Source organism: Oryzias melastigma, linkage group LG12, assembly GCF_002922805.2.
Source record: "Oryzias melastigma strain HK-1 linkage group LG12, ASM292280v2, whole genome shotgun sequence".
In the NCBI taxonomy this organism is placed as follows: domain Eukaryota; kingdom Metazoa; phylum Chordata; class Actinopteri; order Beloniformes; family Adrianichthyidae; genus Oryzias; species Oryzias melastigma.
The window spans coordinates 23,814,691-23,837,124 of NC_050523.1; the positions used below are offsets into that span (position 1 = coordinate 23,814,691).

Consider the following 22,434-nt stretch of genomic DNA (forward strand, 5'->3'; position numbering starts at 1 on the left):
GAGTTGTCCTTAATAATCCGCTAAATTTGTATTTCCCTCTCCTACTTGGTATGAAGTTTACTATTATGCTTTTATAATAATTTTTAACATCTGTCCGGGACAACAGATATAAAAATAGCCGCTGGGTTGATTTAATGTCCATTGTCCCAAAGAAATAAATAAAATTGAAATTAAAGTTAACTTTTGAAGGCAACAATAACACACATAATTACAGATGATTTGAAATCTTGTTTATTTTACATCAGTGATACACTATTTTCCAGAAAGAGTTACAAAATAAACAGATTTCCTTCATTTAGCGCCAGTAATTTCTGATCAGCATCACGTGGAACTACATAAACTCTCAGGACATTGTTTCCCACAATGCATTGTTTTGTAGTACATGCTACACGCTAGCTGTTTTGGCTAATATAGGCTTTTTTCATTTTTTAAGGCTATTTTGAAATGTAACTATTTTTTCAGCTACATGCTAGCTCTTTTGGCCAACCTAAGTCTTTTTTTTCTTAGTTTCTTAGGCTAATTTGGCATATAGCTAATATTTTAGCTGGCTATCAGCTTCAGTGTCTTTAACTATCAATTTCAGCATCTTCAACTATCAGCACTAACATCATCAGCGGCCAAATTCAGCTTACAGCATTCACACTAACATTATCACAGGTAAAGCTGTATATTGGGCTGCACGGTGGCGCAGGTGGTTAGCGCTCTTGCCTCACAGCGAGAAGGCCCCGGTTCGAATCCCGGCTGGGACCTTTCTGTGTGGAGTTTGCATGTTCTCCCCGTGCATGCGTGGGTTTTCACCGGGGACTCCGGCTTCCTCCCACCGTCCAAAAACATGCTTCATAGGTTGATTGGCGACTCTAAATTGTCCCTAGGTGTGAATGTGAGAGTGAATGTGTGTGTGATTGAGGCCCTGCGACAGACTGGCGACCTGTCCAGGGTATACCCCGCCTTCGCCCATCAGTAGCCGGGATAGGCTCCGGCACCCCCGCGACCCCGAAAGGGAAGAAGCGGTCAAGAAAATGAATGAATGAAAGCTGTATATTTAGTTCATAATTATGTTAAAAAGTTACGTTTTGAAAGTTTCAAAAATGTAGTTTCGGAGTGTTTTGGATTTTGGCCCCTTGTGCGATTGCGTTTGACACCCCTGATATACGGTATTCTGCATCTAAAATGAAAGTTTTTAGCTGATTTCAGAGGATTACTCAGAAATGTGAGAACGGATCAAAATACCCCTTTATAGACTTAAATGCGCAGTAGTTTTTTCACGGTATGGCCCCTTTAAGACATTACATGATTTAGGACTGCTGTTTCTGCAGCCTGATCATCCAGCAAGCATTCACATATTCTGTGGGTCCACTCCTTATAAATCAGTGCCAAGCTAAAACAGTATCTGTACTTTGCTCATGAATGAGTGTTTCACAGAAGTTACACGGTTTGGAATACAACAAAGATCGGAAGCTCACCTGGCAGACAGGATGATGACTCGGGCCTCCAGCTCTTTAGCCTCCAGCAGCAGGGCAGTTAAGTTAGTCTCCTGGCTGAACTGGAGGACTTTCTCTGCCTGTGATTGGGGCATAAGAAAGGTCAAGCCAGCTACTTCTCCCTACCCCGGACGCCATGCTGCCTCTTTACCTGCTTGGTTTCGAGCTTGGTCGATTAAGTTTGAAAACGAGACACAGAGATTAAAAAGGAAAAGCGATCCAGGGGAACCGGCTGAACTAAAAAAAGAAAAAGCTTGAAGGGGGGGAAAAAAAGACTTTTGCATTTGTTTGCATGCAAACTGAGGATTATCAAGGCTCCAAAGAAGAACGTGCATGTGTTAGGTAGGGGGGGAAGAAGAAGGTCAATGCAACCAGTAACTAAAAACAGGTGAAGGGGGGAGAGGGGAGCGTTTCCCCTCAACGAAAAATAAAAAATAAAAAAACTGCTGAGAACTAGGGAAGTGCTACGGAACGGGAGGAAGTCTGAGTCCCACACTACCGGATCTCCACAAAGGAATGAGCTTGCAAACTGTCTTTGTGTGAGCGTGTGTGTTCTGAGGACATGCACTCCTTGACTGAAGGAGAAAATGAAAATCATAAAAGCAGGACGCTCTTCCCATCTCTTTTTTTTCTGGAATAACCGAAAATCAAAGCTTTTCATAACAAAAACCATTCTTCATTGAAACCATGGGGAAATGTCTGAAAGTAAAAACCAAAAGAACACGTGCTACCAAGAGAGGGGCATTTCTGGGTCGGCTGGTGACTGGTTTGGGCTGGTTTCTAGCTGCTACGTTTGGAAAGTTGGTGGGCGGCGTGCATTGACCATGCAAATATACCTTAGGTCCTCGCTTGTTGTCATAGGACAGTTGGTCGAGGTTTTCATAGTTCCTTTTTTTATTCTGATGAGTAATGTGCACAGAGAAAATATGCAGACACAGAAAAATATTATAAACAGTTGAAAATGGAGGGCAGTAAAGCATTCCAACAAATCTCCACTTTTCTGCTTCAAATTGGGATCTTTAACGGTGGGGCTTGCAAAGAACATCAGAGGCTCAAGACGACGACATCCTGTCAGGAGTGGGCGGAGTCAGGAGAATCCATCAAGGTTTAGTCCAAAAACTCCCACTCTGATCATGTAGTTTCTAATTATTAACATTTTACAGGAAAAGGCACTTATCTCAATGGACTGTTCAAGTTTAACAAAAACCTCCCACTTTCTTCTTTTATTTATAGAGCAAAACCCTGTAAACTAAACACGAGTTCAGCATGTCCTCCAAGGGTGCCCCACTTCTGTGATGAGCAGACAGCAGCTGCGTCTGCGCAGAACCATCTCTGCACCTGTCTGCAGCCCCTCTCATCCAGACGGATGAGACTGGTGAGCTCGCACACCTGAGCTGACATCCTTTAGGACTCCAGACCTACTTAAACGCAGAAAACAGACCAGTTTCTGCTTCACTGGGTCATGAGCAGCTGCCCGCCCCCATTCTGCTCTCTGAGGGTTAGAAATCTGCATGGTCCATCCAACTCCAGCGTCTGCGACCTTCAACATTTAAAGAGCCAATCGGGATGATTTTTCACCAACCACAAAGTCTTACAAAAATAAGAGCCTCCTTTGTATTTATGTTATTTTTACTACTATGAGAAATATCAGTAAATTATTGTTTTGTTCAGCAATAAAATGTAAACATTATGAGAAAAACGTCATTTGTTTTCTAAATATAAAATAGGTTACAACTTTTGACATTACTCAATTTTAAAATAAGACAAAAAAAATCATTTTTAATGCAACAAATATTGTAGTTGTTTAATGTCAGCAGTGATAAAAAAGACTATATACAGTTTATTTTATTGTTTTTGGTGGAAATTCATGAACCTAGCCATGTAGAAAAAATTCAGAGCTTATTGATGATCCTTAAACCACGTGTGTCAAAGTCAAGGCCCGGGGGCCAAATCCGACCCCCCGTGTAATTCTATAACCCTCCAAATCATTTTATTTTATTGTTATTATGGTCTGATGTTATCTTGCTCTTATTTCTAACTTGTATAGTTTTGACAAAATATATTTTTCTGAAGGGTAAATTATTGAAAGTTATTTAAGGTTTAAGTTAATTTATTCTGGAATAATATTCCTGCCTTTTTATTATACAAATTTATGTTAAAAAATCAAGGTTTTAAAGTTTTTAAAAAAATGGCATTTTGCTAGCTTTTTTGGATTGTCTTTTATGCTGTTTTGGAGTTTAGCTAATAGTTTTGGCTAATTTAGGCTTTTTTCAGTTTTTTAGGCAATTTTGAACTTCAGTATTTTTTTCAGCCACATGCTAACTGTTTTGGCTATAAGGTTTTTTTCAGTTTTTAAGGCTAATTTGGTATTTATCTAATATTAAAGCCGGCTTTTAGCCTCAGTGTTTTCAGTTATTAGCTTCAGCAGCATAATTCAGCTTACAGCATTCTCACTAGCATTATCGCAGGTAATGCTATATATGTAGTTCATAATTCTGTAAAAAAATATATATGTTTTTAAAGTAAAAGAAATGTCGTTTTAGAGTGTTCAAAAATGTTTATCCTGTTCGACCCAGGACCTAAAGTGTGTTTAGGATTTTGGTCTCTTGTGTGATTGAGTTTGACACCCCTGATTTAAACAGTTCCCTTTATTATAATCTGGAGTGTGTGAATCCTGGTTGTGCTTACTGACCGATAGTGCATGGGGACTCTGTTGAAATGTTTAAGTATTGTTATGAAGCTGTAACGCTTGATGGACTGATGATATTCTTCAAATGTTAGTGAATGAGTTTAATAAAGTTTGACTGTTTTGTTTTGATTAATGTGCCTCGTAGCCAGAAAAATACACTGCTTTTTAAAATGAAAAACATTTCAATTTTCTTCAACCAAAGAGCCAAAATGGAGGGGTCAAAGAGCCACATGTGGCTCCCGGGCCTCAGGTTGTAGACCCCTGATCCAAACTGCCAATAAATCCTTCTGCTCGCATCAGTAAACTCATCTGAGATCTGGTTCAGCCGTGCAGCTGGTTCAGTCCCGGTGCTGGTTCTGCTCTTCATAAGGAACACAACCAACTAGCGGACAGTTTGGACTGTTTTCCCTCAAAGACTACATACAAAGATTTTCCGAGAACTCTATTTTGGTATCAGCTGGCGGGCATTAATATTTCACATTGTGTTCGTCACGTTTGAGTCCACTGCTGACGGGAACAGTGACCCTCCTGAGAGCAGACAACCTTCATGAACAAGTGTGTTTTTCACAGAAAAAGTGAGGAGCTGCAACCATCAGGTCGTCGTTTTGGGTAAGAAGCACAAAACATATTTAATCATCATGTCATGAAATGTATTGTTATTAATGACCCAATGTTATCTTGCTCTTATTTCTAACTTGTATATTTATGACAAAATATATTTTTATGGAGAGTAAAATATTGAAAGTTATTTAAGGTTTAAATTGATTTATTCTGGAATAATAATCCTGAATTTTTAGTATTCATAATTATGCTAAAAAGTTACAGTTTTAAAGTTTTAAAAAAAGGCATTCTGATAGCTTTTTGGACTATTTTGTCATTTACTAAGATTTTTTAAGGCTGTTTTGGAGTTTAGCTAATAGTTTAGCTAACTGTTTTGGCTAATTTAGGCTTTTCTTTTTAAGTTCTTTTTAGGTTGTTTTGGAGTTTTTCTAATATTTACACACTAGCTGTTTTGGCTAATTTAGGCTTTTTTCAATTTTTTATGATATTTTGAAGTTTAGCTATTTTTTTGGCTACATGCTAGCTGTTTTGCATAACCTAAGTTTTTTTGTCTTTTAGGCCAATTTGGTATTTAAGTATTTTAGTTGGCTACTAACATCAGCATTTTCAGAAATCAGCTTCAGTGTTTTTAGCTATCAATTTCATCTTCTTGCATCTTCTGCTATCAGCACTAGCATCTAGCAAATTCAGCCTACAGGATTTCACACTAGCGTAATCACAGGTAATGCTATATATCTAGTTCATAATTATGTTAAAAACTAATGTTTTCAAAGTTTCAAAAACTTAGTTTTAGAGTGTTTAATAAATGTTTATCCTGTTTATCCCAAGGTGTGTTTTGGATTTTGGCCTCTTGTGTGATTGAATCTAACACCCCTGTTCTAAAGGAATGTGTACGAAGAAAATCAGGAAATATTTGGTAAATTCTGGATCAAAATGGATTCAGTAAACACAGAGCAATTAACCTCCAGGCTGGCAAGTTCATAAATCACGTAGTTAGTTTAAGATTCATGAAACTTGAATTCAATTAATTCACATCTGATTGAGCCTGTTTCCTCCTTATTACTGCTTATGAAAGTTTTCTCGATAAAATCATTTTTATGTACAGAGAACTGTTGGATGTTCTCATCCCAGCACAGAAGGACCTCACACAGACTGAACTCTTCTCTGCAGGACGTGGGTGAGAGTCCCTCCCTTCATGGATTTTTACCAAAAAAAAAGAAGAAGGGGTCACCAAAGTCGTGCTCAGGCAGCCTCAGGGGAGCGTCAGCACACTGTCACGCCGAATGGAAACTGATTCAGCAGAAACTGTGAAAAACTAAAAACGGAAGCGTCTGTAGAGTCATCTGAGGCCGCGCTAATACATTTTAGAAAGAAACAAAAACATAATTTTTGGGAATAAAAACTGTTAAAATGAGATGCACTGAGACAGGAGCTTTTCAGGCTCAGTTATAGAGGCAGCATCATATTTGATCTAGGTTCTGTGGCTGACACATTAAGATATTTCTGCCACCATACTTTATCAGCAATTAAAGTGGTGATTCACTGAAACACCTCACCTTCGTTAGGTGGGACTGACATGACGTGAAGGAAATGAACCCCCCTGCTGTCGGAGAAGTCTTCTTTCACTTATTGGTTCTGACTTTTTTTTTTTTCAGTTTATTGATCACGTTTTTAATTTTACAGTAAAACAGATTAAAAACTGATAAGAAGCTTTATTTATTTTTATTCTTCATGCTTGATAGCATGCAGCTGAAATATTAACTAAACTCCAAAATAGCCTTAAAAAACTGAAAAAAGCCTAAATTAGCCAAAACAGCTAGCATGTAGCTGAAATATTAGCTAAACTCCAAAACACCCTAAAAAATAAATTTAAAAAAGCCTAAATTAGCCTTGCCGCTTTTCTCCTTCAGAATCTACTTGAATTATCATGTTAACGGTTAAAAAGTTATAGTAAATCAAAGAACATAAACACTGAAACTGAGTGAATGCCGGCTCTCAGATTATCTGAGCCTTCTTTATGATCTGTGTCAAACAAATTATGATCAAATTCACGTGTGTGTTTGTGTATTTGAGGAATAAACGAACTGAAACTAAGTGAATGTGCTCACAGCTGTCACAGTGGGCTCTTTAATGCTTCCTTGACGGCAGCTGTTTGTGGTGATGGTGGTGGTGGTGGTGGGAGGGGGGCATGCATGTTTTAATGAAAACTGTTTATGACTTTAAAGAGCCAGTGGGTTCACATGTTGAGTTTTCCTGGTTTTCCTTCATGATGAATGTAGAAAAAGGCTTCATAAATCATCACCGGTGAGTTTAGAAACCTCCCGGTGTGGTCCAATGGGTGGGGGCGAGCGACATAAATGAGATAATCCAAACTGAAATCTATCGAGCATAAAGCGGCTCAGACTCTCAAAAGAGGCTTCTTTAAGCAGCATCCTCCTTTTCTGATGCAGCTGCACTTCCAGCTTCCTTTACTTCTGACCTGCTTTCTCTGCGCCGACTCTCGGGCATGTGTCAGCATCTCGTCAGCCTCTGATTTAATTAAATCTCTGAATCAGGACACATTTCACTTCACCACACAATTACAGCAAAGAGCCCTCGAGAGGAGGAGGAGGAAGCAGAAAATCTCTCCTCAGCTTCATCCCTGCTCCTACATGCAGGGTTGCAGATGGCACCAGTTCTTCTCCTGGAAGGTGTAACTCCCATAGATCAAGGTCAAGGCCCGGGGGCCAGATCCGGCCCTCCGGGTAATTCTATCCGGCCCTCCAGATCATTTTATTTTATTATTATTAATGACACAATGTTATCTTGCACTTATTTCTAACTTGTATAATTTTTACAAAATATATTTTTATTGAGAGTAAAATAAAGTAAATTATTTAAGGTTTAAGTTGATTTATTCTGAAATAATATTCCTACCTTTTTATTATTCATAATTATGTAAAAAAGTTAGTTTTGAAGTTTTTAAGCATTCTGCTAGCTTTTTGAAGTATTTAGCAGTAACTAAAATCTTTTAGGCTGTTTTGAAGTTTCGCTAATATTTTAGCTGCATGCTAGCTTTTTGGCTAATTTAGTTGGGTTTTTTCTGCTTTTTGGCTATTTTGTAGTTTAGCTTATATTTCAGCTATAGCTGCTTTGGCTAAGTAAGTTTTTATTAGTTTTTGAAGCTGGTTTAGAGCTCAGCTAATATCTCAGCTACATGCTAGCAGTTTTGGCTAATTTAGGCTTTTGTCAGTTTTTTAGGCTATTTTGGAGTTTTGCTAATATTTCAGCAACATTTTAACTATTTTGTCTAATTTAGGCTTTTTTATTTTAGTGTTTGAGGCAGTTTTGAAATTAAGCTAATATCTCAGCTACATGCTAGCTGTTTTGGCTAACTTATGCTTTTTTCAGTTTTTAAGGCTACTTTAAAATTTAGCAATTTTTTCAGCTACATGCTAGCTGTTTTAGCTAACCTAGGTTTTATATAGGCTAATTTTTAATTCAATTTATCTAATAATTTAGCAGGCTATCAACTTCAGCGTTTTCAGCTATTATCTTCAGCAGCATAATTCAGCCTACAGCATTCACACTAGCATTTTTGCAGGTAATGCTATATATCTAGTTCATAATTATGCTAAAAAGTTATAGTTTTAAAGTTTTAAAAACTCCGCTTTAGAGTGTTCAATAAATGTTTATCCTGTTCGACCTAAGATGTGTTTAGATTTTAGCTCATTGTGCGATTACCCCACTCCCTGACCTACACTCCAAAGATCTGCCAAGGATCTGGAAAATCCCGGTTCTGCCTCACGGACACGAGTGATGGTTTGCACAGCCCCACCTTAAAGTCCACTATTTGCTCCCAGTGTGGAAGGACACAGGATCATTTGGACTATGGCGAAAAGCAAAGTGAAGATGAGCAAATAAACATACAAACTTTTGTCAGATTAGACCACATTAGACACTGCTGATGTCTCTGGGAATGTTAGCCAATGTTTACACAACGGTGAGGAGGAGATGTGTTCAGACAGACGAGGGGGGTGCACACACAGAGGTACAGGTCCTGGCACACGTGCACACGCTCACGCTCACACACAGAGGGGGAGAGGAGGAGGGAGGGGCGGGGTTCCCGGCAGCAGCAGCGTCTCACCTTGGTCTCCCTCTCCTCCAGCAGCGTCTCCAGCCTCTTCTGGGCCGCCCGCCCCTCGTGGTCGTCGCTGACGATCAGGATGATGTGGTTCCAGTTGAACTCGCGCATCAGGTCGAACCACACGTGCGCCTGGTGGGAGTAAGGCGGCACGGTGCGCAGGAAGGACAGGTGGATGCTCTAAGAGGAGGGGGGGCAGGAAATGAGAAGATTAACACCTTCTAATGGATGACACAGGAGGGGGAGTTTAAACACTGCCAGCACATTTTCATGGATTTTCTTGGTTATTTCTGATCAATCACTTTATTCATATGCAGTAGCCCCTTTTCATAAGCACGCTGAAGAACACATGGCGCCCCATAAAAGACATAATTAAATATTTGTTAAAGCAATAAAAAAGTCACAATAGATTAAAAGCAGGGCCGGAATTTGAATAAAAAGAATTAACTAATTACCGGTAATTGCAATCCTTGGAAAAAAATTAATCGCAATTAATTTTTTTTTTAGTTTCAGTATTTGGCGACCACTTATTATCTGTGAAAATGAAATCACACACAAAACTGTATTTAGAACACTTATTTTAAATGAAGGATGTCAATTGGTTACAAACATATATGAGATTGATCACACTTTAGCGCTGTGATTAAACAAAATCAATCATAATGTTTTACTAAATCAGGGGTTGGCAACTTTTAACAGTAAAAGAGACGTTTGGGCTCGTTTTCTACCGATCAAAATCTACAAGGAGCTGCAAAGTCTTACTTTAGCCTTTAAGAAATTTGGATTTGGATTCATATCAGATTCAGAGCTCTGGAGGGTTTGGAAGAGATTCAATAAATATGTAGATCCCAATCCATCAAGTTCGTTTACCCCAATACACACCCAACTCCAAAGACTCAAGAAAGTAGAAAGAGCCTTGTTTCTTTTATTTTATCAAGAAAGATTTACAAGAGCAAAATAATCTTAGTTTGAAGAAACATGTCGAATTTACATCTTAAAATAAGAATTCCTAGAAAAGCATTTTTTTTATCCGTTTGACATTTTTTTCTTTTGCTTATTTAAAGGAAATCTACTAACGAATAGAACCAACTATAGAAAACTCAAAGTGCTGTTTTGTTTTATAAAAAAAGAATTGCAGAAAATGCAGAAAAAGACTAAAACTAGATCATTAAAGAATATGAGGACTACTTGTGCAACCTCTACACCCGCCTGCTGTCCTGCTTTGGTGATGAAATCGAGCTCCTTATCGCGACACCCCTAAAGTCCTGACATCATTGATGTCTGATTCTCACATGTCAGGTAATCCATCGTTCCTAAAATAATCAACTCCTCACAGCGCCGCTCAGGCTCCTCCTCCTCCTGCCCCCATCACTCACCTTGTCAGAGTAGATGGACATTCGGGTGGTGAGCCCCACCACAGGGATGCGGTAGAAGCCGGCGGTGTAGGAGACGGGCGTGGGAGTGAGGTGGTCATTGGACTGGGGGGGATGACTCACCAGGATGGCATAGACCTGCAGGGACACAGAAGGGGGGGTTCTGCGTTCAGTCAAAGGTTCCCATCAGAAAGTTCAACACACACGACCTCATTTCTACAAATGTAGAGAGTCCCACTGCACCGAGGAGCAGAATGTGGTCAGCTACTCATGCACTTAATATTTCATGTGTACTATCATGCATATGAAACGAAGCAGGTCATGTACTTGGAGGAGGGGGGAGAGTTAGGATGTAATGCCCAAAAGAGATACAAAGTTCATGTCTAGGTTTAAAAGTCCCTCTCCAATGAAAACTGTGTATTTATGATAAATACAGAAAATAAATGTCAAAACTGCATTTCTGAGTATTTATTTGTTCAAATTGTTGTGAATCTGGAGCAAATGCAGTTTGAAAAAAAATCGTATTTGTTCTGTTAAAAATATGCTGTACTGGCAGCAAGCTTCGAATCCGCCCCACACTTACAGATAAATAGATCCATGAACGTCGCATGAGCTGGAATCTGGATCAAAACTGCACACCTACAATATTGCTTGCCATTTTTGTATCACCCATAGAGAGTTTAACCCCAAAACACTTTCGCTATAAAAAGTTACACCCTCACTTTTTCTAGGTCATTTTTACCCGATACGATAAAAAGTACTTGTCATAAAAAATAGATAAAAATATGACAACACATGATAAATTAGAGTAGTTACATCTTATTTTCAACTGTTTTTTTATGTAACAAAATGCAAAATTAAACATAGGAAGATCCTAAAAACTTGTTTAAAAAATTAGGAATTTGAGAACAAAAAATTGTCTAAAAAAAGATTCTTTGGTCCACCGATTCCTGGAACATGTGAGACTTTACCTAAGAACCTATATGACACTCAGAGAAATGCAACATATTGGAAATTATGTAAATACTTTTGCTCAGGTGAAAATCACTCTTGGGCTAAATAGATCGGTGAGAGGAAATGGGGGCGGGCTTACTCTGTGCTACCAGTCCACAACTCAGAGGGGAATTTCTAATGAACTCCTGCTGCTCTGCAGAAACTATGTCCTAGAAAATGGCACAAGTTTTTTTATTTTGGTTAAAACATCATAATCCTGATTAAAAGATCAGTGGGAATGCTTTAAAATAGATCAAAAGATGATTGGAATAGGTCTTTTTTTTTTTAAATCTCCGCCTTACCGACAAACTGTTCAAACAAATGCTTTTTTATTAATCAAAATAAATTCTCATTCTCTCTTCAAAGGTCAAGGACACACTTAAAGAAACTCTTAATCTTGAATAAACTGAAGTCACTTCTATTAATGAGCTCGACTCTTACAACACTTTGTGCTGCCATGTCTGTTTTAGATAAAAACCAGTTTATATCATTGCTGTACAAAAGAATCAGAACTTGAATATGACATTTACATTTATCTACAGTTAGAAAAGCAATAAGTCATTGGTGGTCCCTTATGACCTTGGCCTCTCAGAGAAACAGTCAGAGGCTCATCTCTTTTATCCCGACTTCCATCAGGTTTTAGAACAGACGCTGTTGACAGTACATATTATTTATTCTGTAGCATTTATTTATTCTTTTATCATGACTATTTTTAGTCTTTGATAACACTTTAGATGAGATGCTGCAAAACACTCAATATAATGTTGACAAAGAGAGTTAATACATTTGTTAAGCTTGAAAGCAGTTTATTAATACGACCTTTGTAGACGATGGTCTCACTATAGATGGTATTGAATCTTACCAAGTATACTATTAAACTGTTTTTGGATTATTGTGCTAATAAATGTCTTACTAAGACCGTATTAACACATTAATAATGTTTGTTAATATGTCAATTAAGTTTGTTCGGGAATCTTATTATAAAGTGTTTTCATCTTCATTTTATCTGTACTGGTTGTTCTTATGTCATTATTTTTTACTGTTTTCTGAGTGTGACTGGATGAGGTGCCAGACATGGAATTTCTCTCTGCAGAGATTAATATAGTATTCTATTCTATTCTATTCTATTCTATTCTATTCTATTCTATTCTATTCTATTCTATTCTATTCAATCAGTAAAACAGTTTCAGTGCTACTTTGGTTTTTGCTTTGATTTCTGGAATAATGTATTGTCTTTGAATGTAACCAATAAGCACTTCCTCTTTGATTTTATTATTTCTTATGGGTTTGATAAATGATCTGCTCTTAGATTAGTAAATCAAAAATAACTATCTAACTATGTTGACTTTTTTAGTATTTTTTGTTATAATTGCTTTAAATAAACCAATTCCAAAAAGTTTAATTTCCTTAAAGGTTTTTGTTTTCTGTAAATGTCGTTAAAATCTTGCACAGGAGAAGTAACTAACTATAATATGAATCTATATTAAGTCTTTATCGGGAGGAAACCAGCATTAGAGAAGTCAGAATATACAGTGATTATAAAAGGTATATAAAGAACTGGCTTGTAACACAGCAAACTTGTCAACATTAATTGTTTTATTTCAACTGTCCATTTTAGCACATTTTTGAATCAATTTTATTGGCTCATAATGTGTGTATTTTATGAATGCTTGTATGTACTCTAATTGATTGCTTTGCCTCTGTACTTCAGTTTATTTTTATTTTTGATTTAATGTTTTAGGTTGACATTTTAAACATCTGTCCAGGCGCTACAGATGATTAAATAACCTCTACACTAATTCTGGCACATTGCAGTTACCCTTTTAATGTGCACTGTGAGAGATAAACCAAAAAAAAAAAAAAACAACCTTGATATTAAATCAATTTTGCTTGTTACGGAACTATTTGTGCTTTTAACATCCAATATTGCATTTTATTCATTTTCTGTAGTTTCTAATTTCAGTCGAAATTCATGACTGAATCTAAAATATTTTATGTTCTGGATTTAAAGTTTGACACCCCTTAAGGCAGGAGTGTCAAACTCAATCGCACAAGAGGCCAAAATCCAAAACACACCTTAGGTCACAGTCCGAACAGGATAAACATTTATTGAACACACTAAAAATACATTTTAAAACTTTAAAAACTTAACTTTTTAACATAATTATGAATTAGATATATAGCATTACCTGCGATAATGGTAGTGTGAATGCTGTTAGCTGAATTATGTTGCTGAAGCTGATGGCTGAAAATGCTGAAGCTAAAAGCTATATTAGCTAAATGCCCAATTTGCCTAAAAAACTCAACATAGTTTAGCCAAAACAGCTAATATGTAGCTGACATATTAGGAAACTCCTAAACAGCCAAAAAAAAACCGTAGTAAATCCCAAAATAGTCCAAAAATGCTCTGAGAGGGGGGACATGATTTTTTTAAATGTTAAAACTGTAACTTTTTAACATAATTATGAACAATTAAAAGACAGGAATATTATTCCAGAATAAATCAACGTAAACCTTAAATAACTTTCAATATTTTACTCTCCATAAAACATATGTTTTGTCAAAATTATACAAGTTAGAAATAAGTACAAGATAACTTCGGATCATTTATAACAATAAAATAGAATTACCCTGAGGGCCGGATCCGGCCCCCGGGCCTTGACTTTGACACATGTGGTTTAAGGCCTTTATTGGACATTTTCTAAAAAGGTTATGATGAATTTTCCTAAAACAGTCATTTAGTCTCACTGAGTTTGTCGTTTATCAATTGTGTGATTTCCTTCTAAATCAGTCAGGAGTCTTTGCAGTGAGTCCATGTGTACGTTTGGATTCAGGACGGACGCAGCAGCTGCTGTGAATTCTTCCTTTCTAGTTTACAATCAAGCAAGTAACCAGAAACATTGCATGATTTGCTTCACAGAATCTGGGACATTTTCGGCTCATTCCACCGAGCAGATGCTCCGTTATCGAGCCGTTAATTCACGCTCGGCCCCCACATCTGTTTTCCACCTCAGGATGAATTAAACTTCGGCGCCGGCCTCTCCGCCTGAGGGAAGAGCGACGCGTTTGACGCTGCACGTCTGCAAGCGTGAATCTCTGAAGTTGCTCCTTTTTGTTCATCTTGAGGTGCAGACAGAGAGGTTCATCAATCACTGAGGGACAAGTGCTGCATTAAAGAAATGAACCTCTGAGGACAGACTTCAGAGATGCCTGCAGCTGAGGGGAAAGGGGGGGAATGTTGGCAGAGCCGGGCGGGAGGGCTCGGCTTACTGGATCTGAGCCGTCCATATGGCTAGGTCAAAAATGAGGACTATCTTCCAAGGATGGCTGCAAGCAAAAGCTCCTCCATCTGCCACACGCCGTCCTTCTGAGCAGCTTTTGTCACCTGCAAGCTCGTCTCATCTGGACCAAAGTCCCACCATTTGTGCTGCATCTGTGTGTACTGAATGTAGCACCCCCTTCCTTAAATCTGTGACTGTGCGGAAAGATCATAACACATCATCTGGTGAAAGCAGATCTTAGAAATTAGGTAATTACAACATTCAGGATTTGTTTTTTGTTTTTTAAAAAGAATAAGAGCAAAAATAGAGCTGCTTTTATGACTCATTAGAATAAACACCCACAATAATTGCTTCTTTATTCTAATAAACTGATAAATCACCAAAAATGGGACAGGAGAGAAATGCCTGAAGCCATTTTTATTTAGAAAGCGACGAAGCTTCTACCTAATGATCCTTTTATAATCTCACTTTCAGAGGCATTTCCAGAAAAAAAAAAGAAAGAAATCAAACAAGTTGATCTAAAAGCCTCCAGGTTGATGTTTGCTCTGCAAGCTGTTGGCCTGCATGAGTGTTTCCTTTTAGGGCTGTCACGATTAGTCGACTAATCGACTATTAAAATAGTCGATTAGTCATTACTTTATATTATATGGAGTCGGAATGTAGTAAAGTTGAAAGTTTTATTGACATTCTGTTAGCTTTTTGGACTATTTTGCCATTTACTAAGATTTTTTAGGCTATTTTGGAGATTAGGTAATATTTCAGCTACATGCTAAGTATTTTGGCTAACTTAGGTGTTTTTTCTGGGGTTTTTTTTTGCTAATTTGGCATTTAACTAATATTTCAGCTGGCTATCAGCTTCAGCGTTTTTAGATTTTGATATTATAACTCAATATTTTACTCTCCATTTGTCAAAATTATACAAGTTAGAAATAAGCGCAAGATAACATCGGGCCATTAATAACAATAAAATAAAAGGATCTGGAGGGCCGGATCCGGCCCCTGGGCCTCGACTTTGACACGTGGTTTAATACTCGGTGACTAGTTGACTATTAAAATAATCGACTAATATTTTCCAAGCAGCAGTCATCCTCACATGCATGCAGGACTTCATGTGCTCAGAAACTGTTTCCTTCACAGCAGAACATGTTCTGCGTGTGGGAGAGCTGCAGCTCCTCATGCATTACTTATGGAGCAGGACTGAGGAGCATCTGATGCACAATGAGAAGAGATGATAACTGGAGATCTGTTTTCTTTGAGCAGGATTTTAACATCTGGATAACAGAAACCACCTGCATGTCTCCTTTGTACTGTATTTTTGATGAAGACCACATTAAAAACTGTGCAGGATGAAGCAGAGCTACTGAACCTCGTCATCCTGCAGCAGAAACGTTTGGATCTGAGAGTTCATTGTGTTCCAGCTGAAGAAAACGCACTCACGTGGAGGGTTTGGGTCAGTCCGTGCATGCGTTTTAGAAGAAGCAATGCTTAAATTAGAGCTTGACGGACTCCCCAGCTGCAACTTTGCTCAGTGAGGCGCTGCTGGATTTCTCATGCGGAGTACCTGGCTGGAGATGAGGTCCTCGCACACGGACAGAGCCATCTGGATGGCGTTGGGCTTGTGCGTAACAGAGATGGCGGTCAGCTTGAACTTGTCCCTGCCGTAGACCTGGTTGGCCTGGGTCACGGCGTCTTTGAAGACCTGCTCGTACCTCTTCTGGCTCAGGACGGCCCCGATGTTAACGATCTTGGGCTCGCAGCCGGCCCGCGCCACGGAGCAGCAGAAGAGCACGGCCAGCAGAAAGAGGCGCATCTTGAGGAGCAGACGGCGCAGCGCAGCCCGGCCGCTTCTGTCGGAGGGGCTCGGCTCACACAGAACGAGGCGGACTAGATCCAGGTGGGCGGTGAGCGCGAGGGAGGGGGAGACGAGAAGGTAAAAGAAAACCAGGACAGAAAAAAACCAGAGCACTGCGGAGGAATGCGCGTGATCATGTCATGGACAGCTGGGACGTCCAACCGCGTGCTACACCCCCCTTTTGTCCCTCCGAGTCAGACCCTCCCCGGTGGTGACGGTTCCGGTGTGTCGGTCCGGAGGCGGCTCCGCGCGCTCTGAGCGCCGCTGTCCTTGGTGCTGACAGCTGTGACGCGCGCCGCGGCGGTGCTGCGCGCTCCCGCTGCTCTGCGCGCTCGATGCCGGAACTGCAGTGTGACAGCATCAAAGATTTTGGATTAAACACGCGCGCGGCGCTTCATGCGCGTGACACTAAACACATTTAGACCTTTTTTTGCTTTTGTGCGCGCGGTGGTCTTCAAAGAGCGCAAGCTTTAAAGGTGCCGTCCCGCGCGCGCCGCTTCGAACTGTTTGAAGTGTGCTGCCTCGCGCTCTCTTTCTGCCCACCCATCAATCATCTGCAGGCGCGGATACGCGCTGAGAGCGGAGCGCGCGTTAGAGTTTCTGCGGGGACCAGCATCACCCCCACCGGTTACCATGGAAACAAGCTTTTTACAACAAGCGCGAGCTCAAAGGGGCTCTTCACGCGCCTGAAGTAGGAGCAGGAGCCGACAACGGGTGTGCAGATCCAACACACGCATACACACATGCGCGCGCACATAAACCCCCCCCAAAATGAAGAAGGCCAGAAACAGCCTCCAGTCCAGTTATCAGTATCTGTCCTCATTCAGAGATTCAGTGAAAAAGGGAATCTGAAGTCCAAATGGAGAACTTGAGCAGGGGTGTCAAACTCCAAAATCCAAAACACACCTTAGGTCATGAGCCGAACAGGATTAACATCTTGTGAACACTCTAACTACATATTTAAAACGTTAAAACCATATTTTTTCCATAATTATGAACTAGATATATAGCATTACCTGCAATAACGTTTGCCGCAAGCTGAATTTGGCCACTGAATATTCTAGGGCAACTGATAGCTGAAGATGCTGAAATTGATAGCTGAGCACATTGAAGTTGATAGCTAAAAACGCTGAAGCTGATCGCTGAAATCACTGAAGCTGATGGCCAGCTAAAATATTAACTAAATGTCAAATTAACTTAAAAAACTAAAACAAAAAAACAGCAGCTTAGTTTGGCCAAAACAGCTAAGATTTAGCTGAAAAATGACAAAACGTCTAAATAGCCTAAAACGTCTCACGCTGCTTTTCTCCTTCAAAATCTACTGGAATTATTGTGTTAAAGGTTGAAAAGTTTCAGTAAATCAAAGAGCGCAAACACTGGAGCTCAGGTGTCAAAGGGTTAAGGATTGAATAACTGATGGTTCTCAGTAGCATTAGGTTATCATTCCCCGCACACATTCCTTATGATATTCTTAGCAAAGTGAAGAAACTTTTTAACATTTCAAACAGAATATCAGCCCTATAGCTGGTGAAGGAGAGGAAGGCCACAAAGAAGCAAAGTGTTTGTCTAACGTTTCTAGTCTTCAGAGCTCTGCTCAGTCTAAAGATAAAACTGGACTGACAGTGCTTCTTTTTTCACTGGATTCTTTATGAAGGGTTATGTGGAGATTCTGTACTGCTAAAAAATGTCAGATGTGTTTAAATAATAATAAAGAACAATAATCTACCAATAAATATCAACTAGAACTTCTATTTTACTTAAACACCTATATTTATGTTTTTTGGGTTCTTAACATGTTCTTGTGGCAGTTTTCTGATGATGGAGGACATTTATGAAGAAATTTGTGCTCAAAATTCCACTTTTGAGCTTATTTGTGATAAAGAAAACGCATTGGGCGGGACACAAGCTCTCTACTCCATTCTATCCTGATGTATCCACCAAATAGAAAAGAGGTGTGATGAACTGTAAACTAGCAGGAGAGTATGAACAGAGAGCTCTCAGAAAAGGGACGGGGGGGCAGGTTTGCTCAGGCTTTATTAGAGGCAAAATCCAAATGAACTCCTGCCGCTCTGCAGAAACTGTCCTAGAAAATGTTTAGAAAAAGTTTTTAGCCACATCATTTTTTGTTTTAGCTAGCGAGACAGAGATGCTATCATAATCAGAAAGGGGGGGTGCTCAGCTCAGCTCCAATAGCCACGCCCCCACAGAGAAGATTTTGGGAGCAGAGAATTCAGATCAACATGAAAAATGTCTTTTTACGACATTTAGGTTGTGGGATTTTGGTTAAAAACTTCATAATCATAATTAAAACACTACTGGGAATGTATTTTTAGAATAAAAAAAAATGTCTTACGGGGACTTAAAAACCAGAATAAAGGGGAAATTCTATTAGAGATACAGGTAAATGTTAGCAAATGTAGAACACCTTATTTTTGTTTTATTTTTGAAGTGATATCTGTCTAAAACTGCTGACTGAAAACTCAAATCAGTAAATTCGATGACTAATTTTACCCAGCATCTCATGTGACACACAAAGAACGTTTTATGAGTGTTTAATCTGCTGGGAGGAAATTGTCAGGGGAGTGATTCCGGGGAGGGTTTTGGACAGTGGCGTTCCTCCGGAGCTCAGTGAAAGAGAAGTTCCTGTCAGTGCAGAATCTATAGAAGTTACTGAGCAGAGTAATGTTGTTAACCAGAGCACTCAGTGATTAGCCTCCCAGCCTGAGCGTGACTGCCACAACCAGTTTGGTCCCACTGGCATGAAGGCTGATTATTGGATGAGTCCTCCTGCCCCTTCCAGCCCACTTCCCAAGAAAGCTGGACCGATGTCTGCATGGTTACGTAACACGCCGGCTTGTTTGTCCACTCCACAGAGAAACGGGAGCTCTCCAGCTCGCTCAGGTCAGAATTCACAAAAACAAGTGCAGGCAGCTGCTCACAGAGACCACTGCCGGCTGCAGTGTGTGAGGATGCACACTCCACAGCGCGCTCAGGCTGCGCCCACTCAGGAGAAGACTCATTCCACCCACAGCCTTCTGCAGAGTAAGGGAGGTCTGCATTGTGTACATGTGTGCCAACCATAAAGCTTCTCCTCCTCGTTGTCATCTTAAAGTAAAAGCCTTTAATTATTTTAAGGTGATGGTGGGGAGGAGGAGGAGTCCTTTCACTAGTTAACTGGTTTGGTAAGAGGAGAACTAAAGTCTGTTTTTGTGCTTTCTGCCAGACAGATTCAGACCTAAACATGGCTCCAGACCTATTTCACTTTTTTTTTTTTGATGAAGAAAACAGTTCTGCAGCACAGCAACATGACACTGCCGCCCCCATGCTTCACAGCAGAAAACCAGCTCTCCTCCCTTCACCAAACCTGACAGAAAAAAAAAACTCAAGAAAAATGCATTTTCTTCATATTTGGCTCTACTCAAGGGTCGCACAGTGGTGCAGTGGTTAGCGCTCCTGCCTCACAGCCAGTAGTAGGGTTGGGTAAATGAATCAATTAATTGATTTGAATTGATTTAAGTTTAATAGATCAATAATAGATTCATAAAAGATATGAAAGGATTTAACACATAAAGCTAAAGTCCGCTAACGTTTAATAGAATTTCCCATAGGACGGCTAGTGCTAACCAGTAAATGGACACACATCACTGCTCTATTGTCTGCTTTACTATGGTTTAGTCACGGTTTATAGTTTTAGAAATGTATTTTTACTGTTTAATAAATGTTTATTCTGTCCGTGACCTAAGGTGTGTTTTGGATTTTGGCCCCTTGTGCGATTGAGTTTGACATCCCTGACATAAATGAATGTAGCAGTCAGACACAACTTGCACAGAGGGGAGAAATGCAAAATTCTATTTGTGAGTGTCCCAGATAAAGCCCTTCTCCGGTTAGAGAGTCCTGTTCTTCAGTGTTTTAGTTCACGTTTTAGAGTAGTGGGCCAGAAAGGGTTTCCAAACAATGTCGAATTTGTACTGTGAGCCCAATCTGCAGAACCGCAGCCCATCTGGCTGCAGGTTAGCATGTACAATCTCTGCCAGCCAATGCTCAAAGGAGGGAGGAGTTGTTGATTTCCAATTTAGAAGAATAAGCTTTTTGGCCACTACCATTCCCAACCACAGTGCTCTCTGTACATGCTAGGGCAGTTGGGAAATTTGTGAAGAACAATCCAAAGATGATCATGCAGATTTTGGGCTGAATATCTTTATCTGAAAAACATTTAAAGGATACAGGAACGAGGAGTAAAAATCTCCTCTTTACTGTGTTCCTGAATGCTGCTGCTGCGGTAGAAAGAGAAGTCCTGACAGAAACAATGAAGCGAGGGAAGTGCCTGAAGGAAACATGCAGATGGATGCCCGCCTGACTCTGATGTGTTTCTTATGTTGTGTGAACTCCTCACATAAATTATAGAAGCCACACGTTGTCCTGATGCAGAGCTGAAGTAGTCAGGCTGCAGGGAGAGCAGAACTGCATTTAAAATTCTAGTTTGATTTTTAAAAGCTGCAAAGCCTGCAGGCTCAACCAACATGGACTTTTTTTAAGTCTCAGAGTAAGCAAACCTTCCAGATACGCATTCAGTGGATGAGATGCTCAGTTCCTTCAGCATGGAGGTAGAATAAAAAGCATCTATTTCAAGAGAATCCATCCGATTTTCAAAATAAAACACCATGTGCAAATTCATTTTGGTAAAATATAAACCATAAAGTCCCAGTGCATCTCTAACATGCGTACCTGCTCCTTATACTCTCTGTCCTGTAACTGTTTCTAATGAGTCCTGGTCTCTGAATTTAGACTCTATTCCTCATTTCTTACTCTGAGCTCTGGGGTCCCACAGGGATGGTTGCTGAGCCCTTTTATGATTGCATCTCAAATCAGTAGCACAATCATAAAATCTGCACAACTATGCTGAATCTGACAGAATGACAGTGAGTCTGCCTGCAGAGGTGAAGTGAGGACACTTGTAGGATTGTGTTCTAAACGACTCTAGTCTACTGAGACTAAAGAGACAGAGCTTGACTTCCAAATGAACGGTGTTAAGAAAATATATTTTCCATAGTTATTTTCTTTTTTATTTGTTCAAAGTCCTTGAGTTTGTTAGTTTAAATTCTACCACATCATAGTACGTAGACTGTTTCTGATGTTTTTTTAACTTGTAATAACATAGTTTAACATAGTTTTCTTGTTGTCTTTTAGTTGATAGAATAACTTGACACTACATTCTCAGCATGTGTGGACATCCGTCTGCACCTATGCATGCCAGCTTCAAAACAAACCCAGCTCTGACTTCATTTTCCTGGAAACCGAAGGTCTCAGACATGCAGCTGTGAGAGGCTAAACTGCTGTGTGTCTGTCCAAAGCAGGATAACGTATTGTGGTTTCAAATGCACCTTCGGTGTGCAGATTGATTGTAATCATCATCTGTCCACTCCTTGATTCAAGTAAAGCATCAAGAGACAAGTTTTTGACCTCCTGTCCAGGATAGGCTGACTGCATTTAACAGAAATGAAGACTGCTGTGAACCATGATTGAACTGGTGTGAATGAGAAAGGGCAACTCTGAACATGACCAAACACAACAAAAAACAAACTAAACCACAGAATCATCACACTCTCAGGTCTTTTATGGCTGGAAAACTCGGTACAAACTAACAGCATTTCCTTACAGTCCATTTTCAGGAAAAGTTTCCTGGCAAGAGATATGACAGAGATAAAGAGGTCGCAGTATTTTCAATTTTAGGCTGCACTGGCATTTCTGAGGAACTGAAAACCATGTTTGGCATGCCCTTCCCACTTCAAGATTCATCTCTGTTGTTCAGAATCATACCAGTTATGCCAGAGAGAATGGGTCCAGTCACTAAGGAAATAAATACTTTAGTCTTTAGTTAGTTTAAAGGTAGTGATGGATAAGATGTGTGTTTTACATCCACTTTGCGCATGACCCCATTAAATGACTAATCGGAAAAAAGAATCAGTGATTATTTGACTACTAAAATAACTGTTTGTGCCAGCACTAATATGAACAAGATTATGTTGGTTAAAAGGTATAAAATCAATTAAGAAGTAAATAATCAATTTATGGAAAACTGCA

The 22,434-nt window shown here is 39.5% G+C and overlaps 1 protein-coding gene across 12 annotated transcripts in view; it reads right to left on the reverse strand.

Moving 5' to 3' along the window:
• grin1a (glutamate receptor, ionotropic, N-methyl D-aspartate 1a) overlaps positions 1–22,434 on the reverse strand; it is a 56,180-nt gene that overhangs the window by 32,807 nt on the left and 939 nt on the right. For 3 of the 12 annotated variants that reach the window (XM_024299961.1, XM_024299954.2, XM_024299963.1), the window contains exons 1-4: positions 16,063–16,491; positions 10,231–10,365; positions 8,858–9,034; positions 1,464–1,561 (exon numbers count right to left, since the gene is read on the reverse strand). In XM_024299961.1, coding sequence (XP_024155729.1) covers positions 1,464–1,561; positions 8,858–9,034; positions 10,231–10,365; positions 16,063–16,311 — 659 coding nt within the window. In that variant the 5' untranslated portion in view covers positions 16,312–16,491. Of the gene's footprint in view, positions 1–1,463; positions 1,562–2,317; positions 2,381–8,857; positions 9,035–10,230; positions 10,366–16,062; positions 16,885–22,434 lie in introns of those variants that run through there. The other 9 variants (XR_002922290.2, XM_024299962.2, XM_024299953.2 and 6 more) reach the window with 6 other exon arrangements.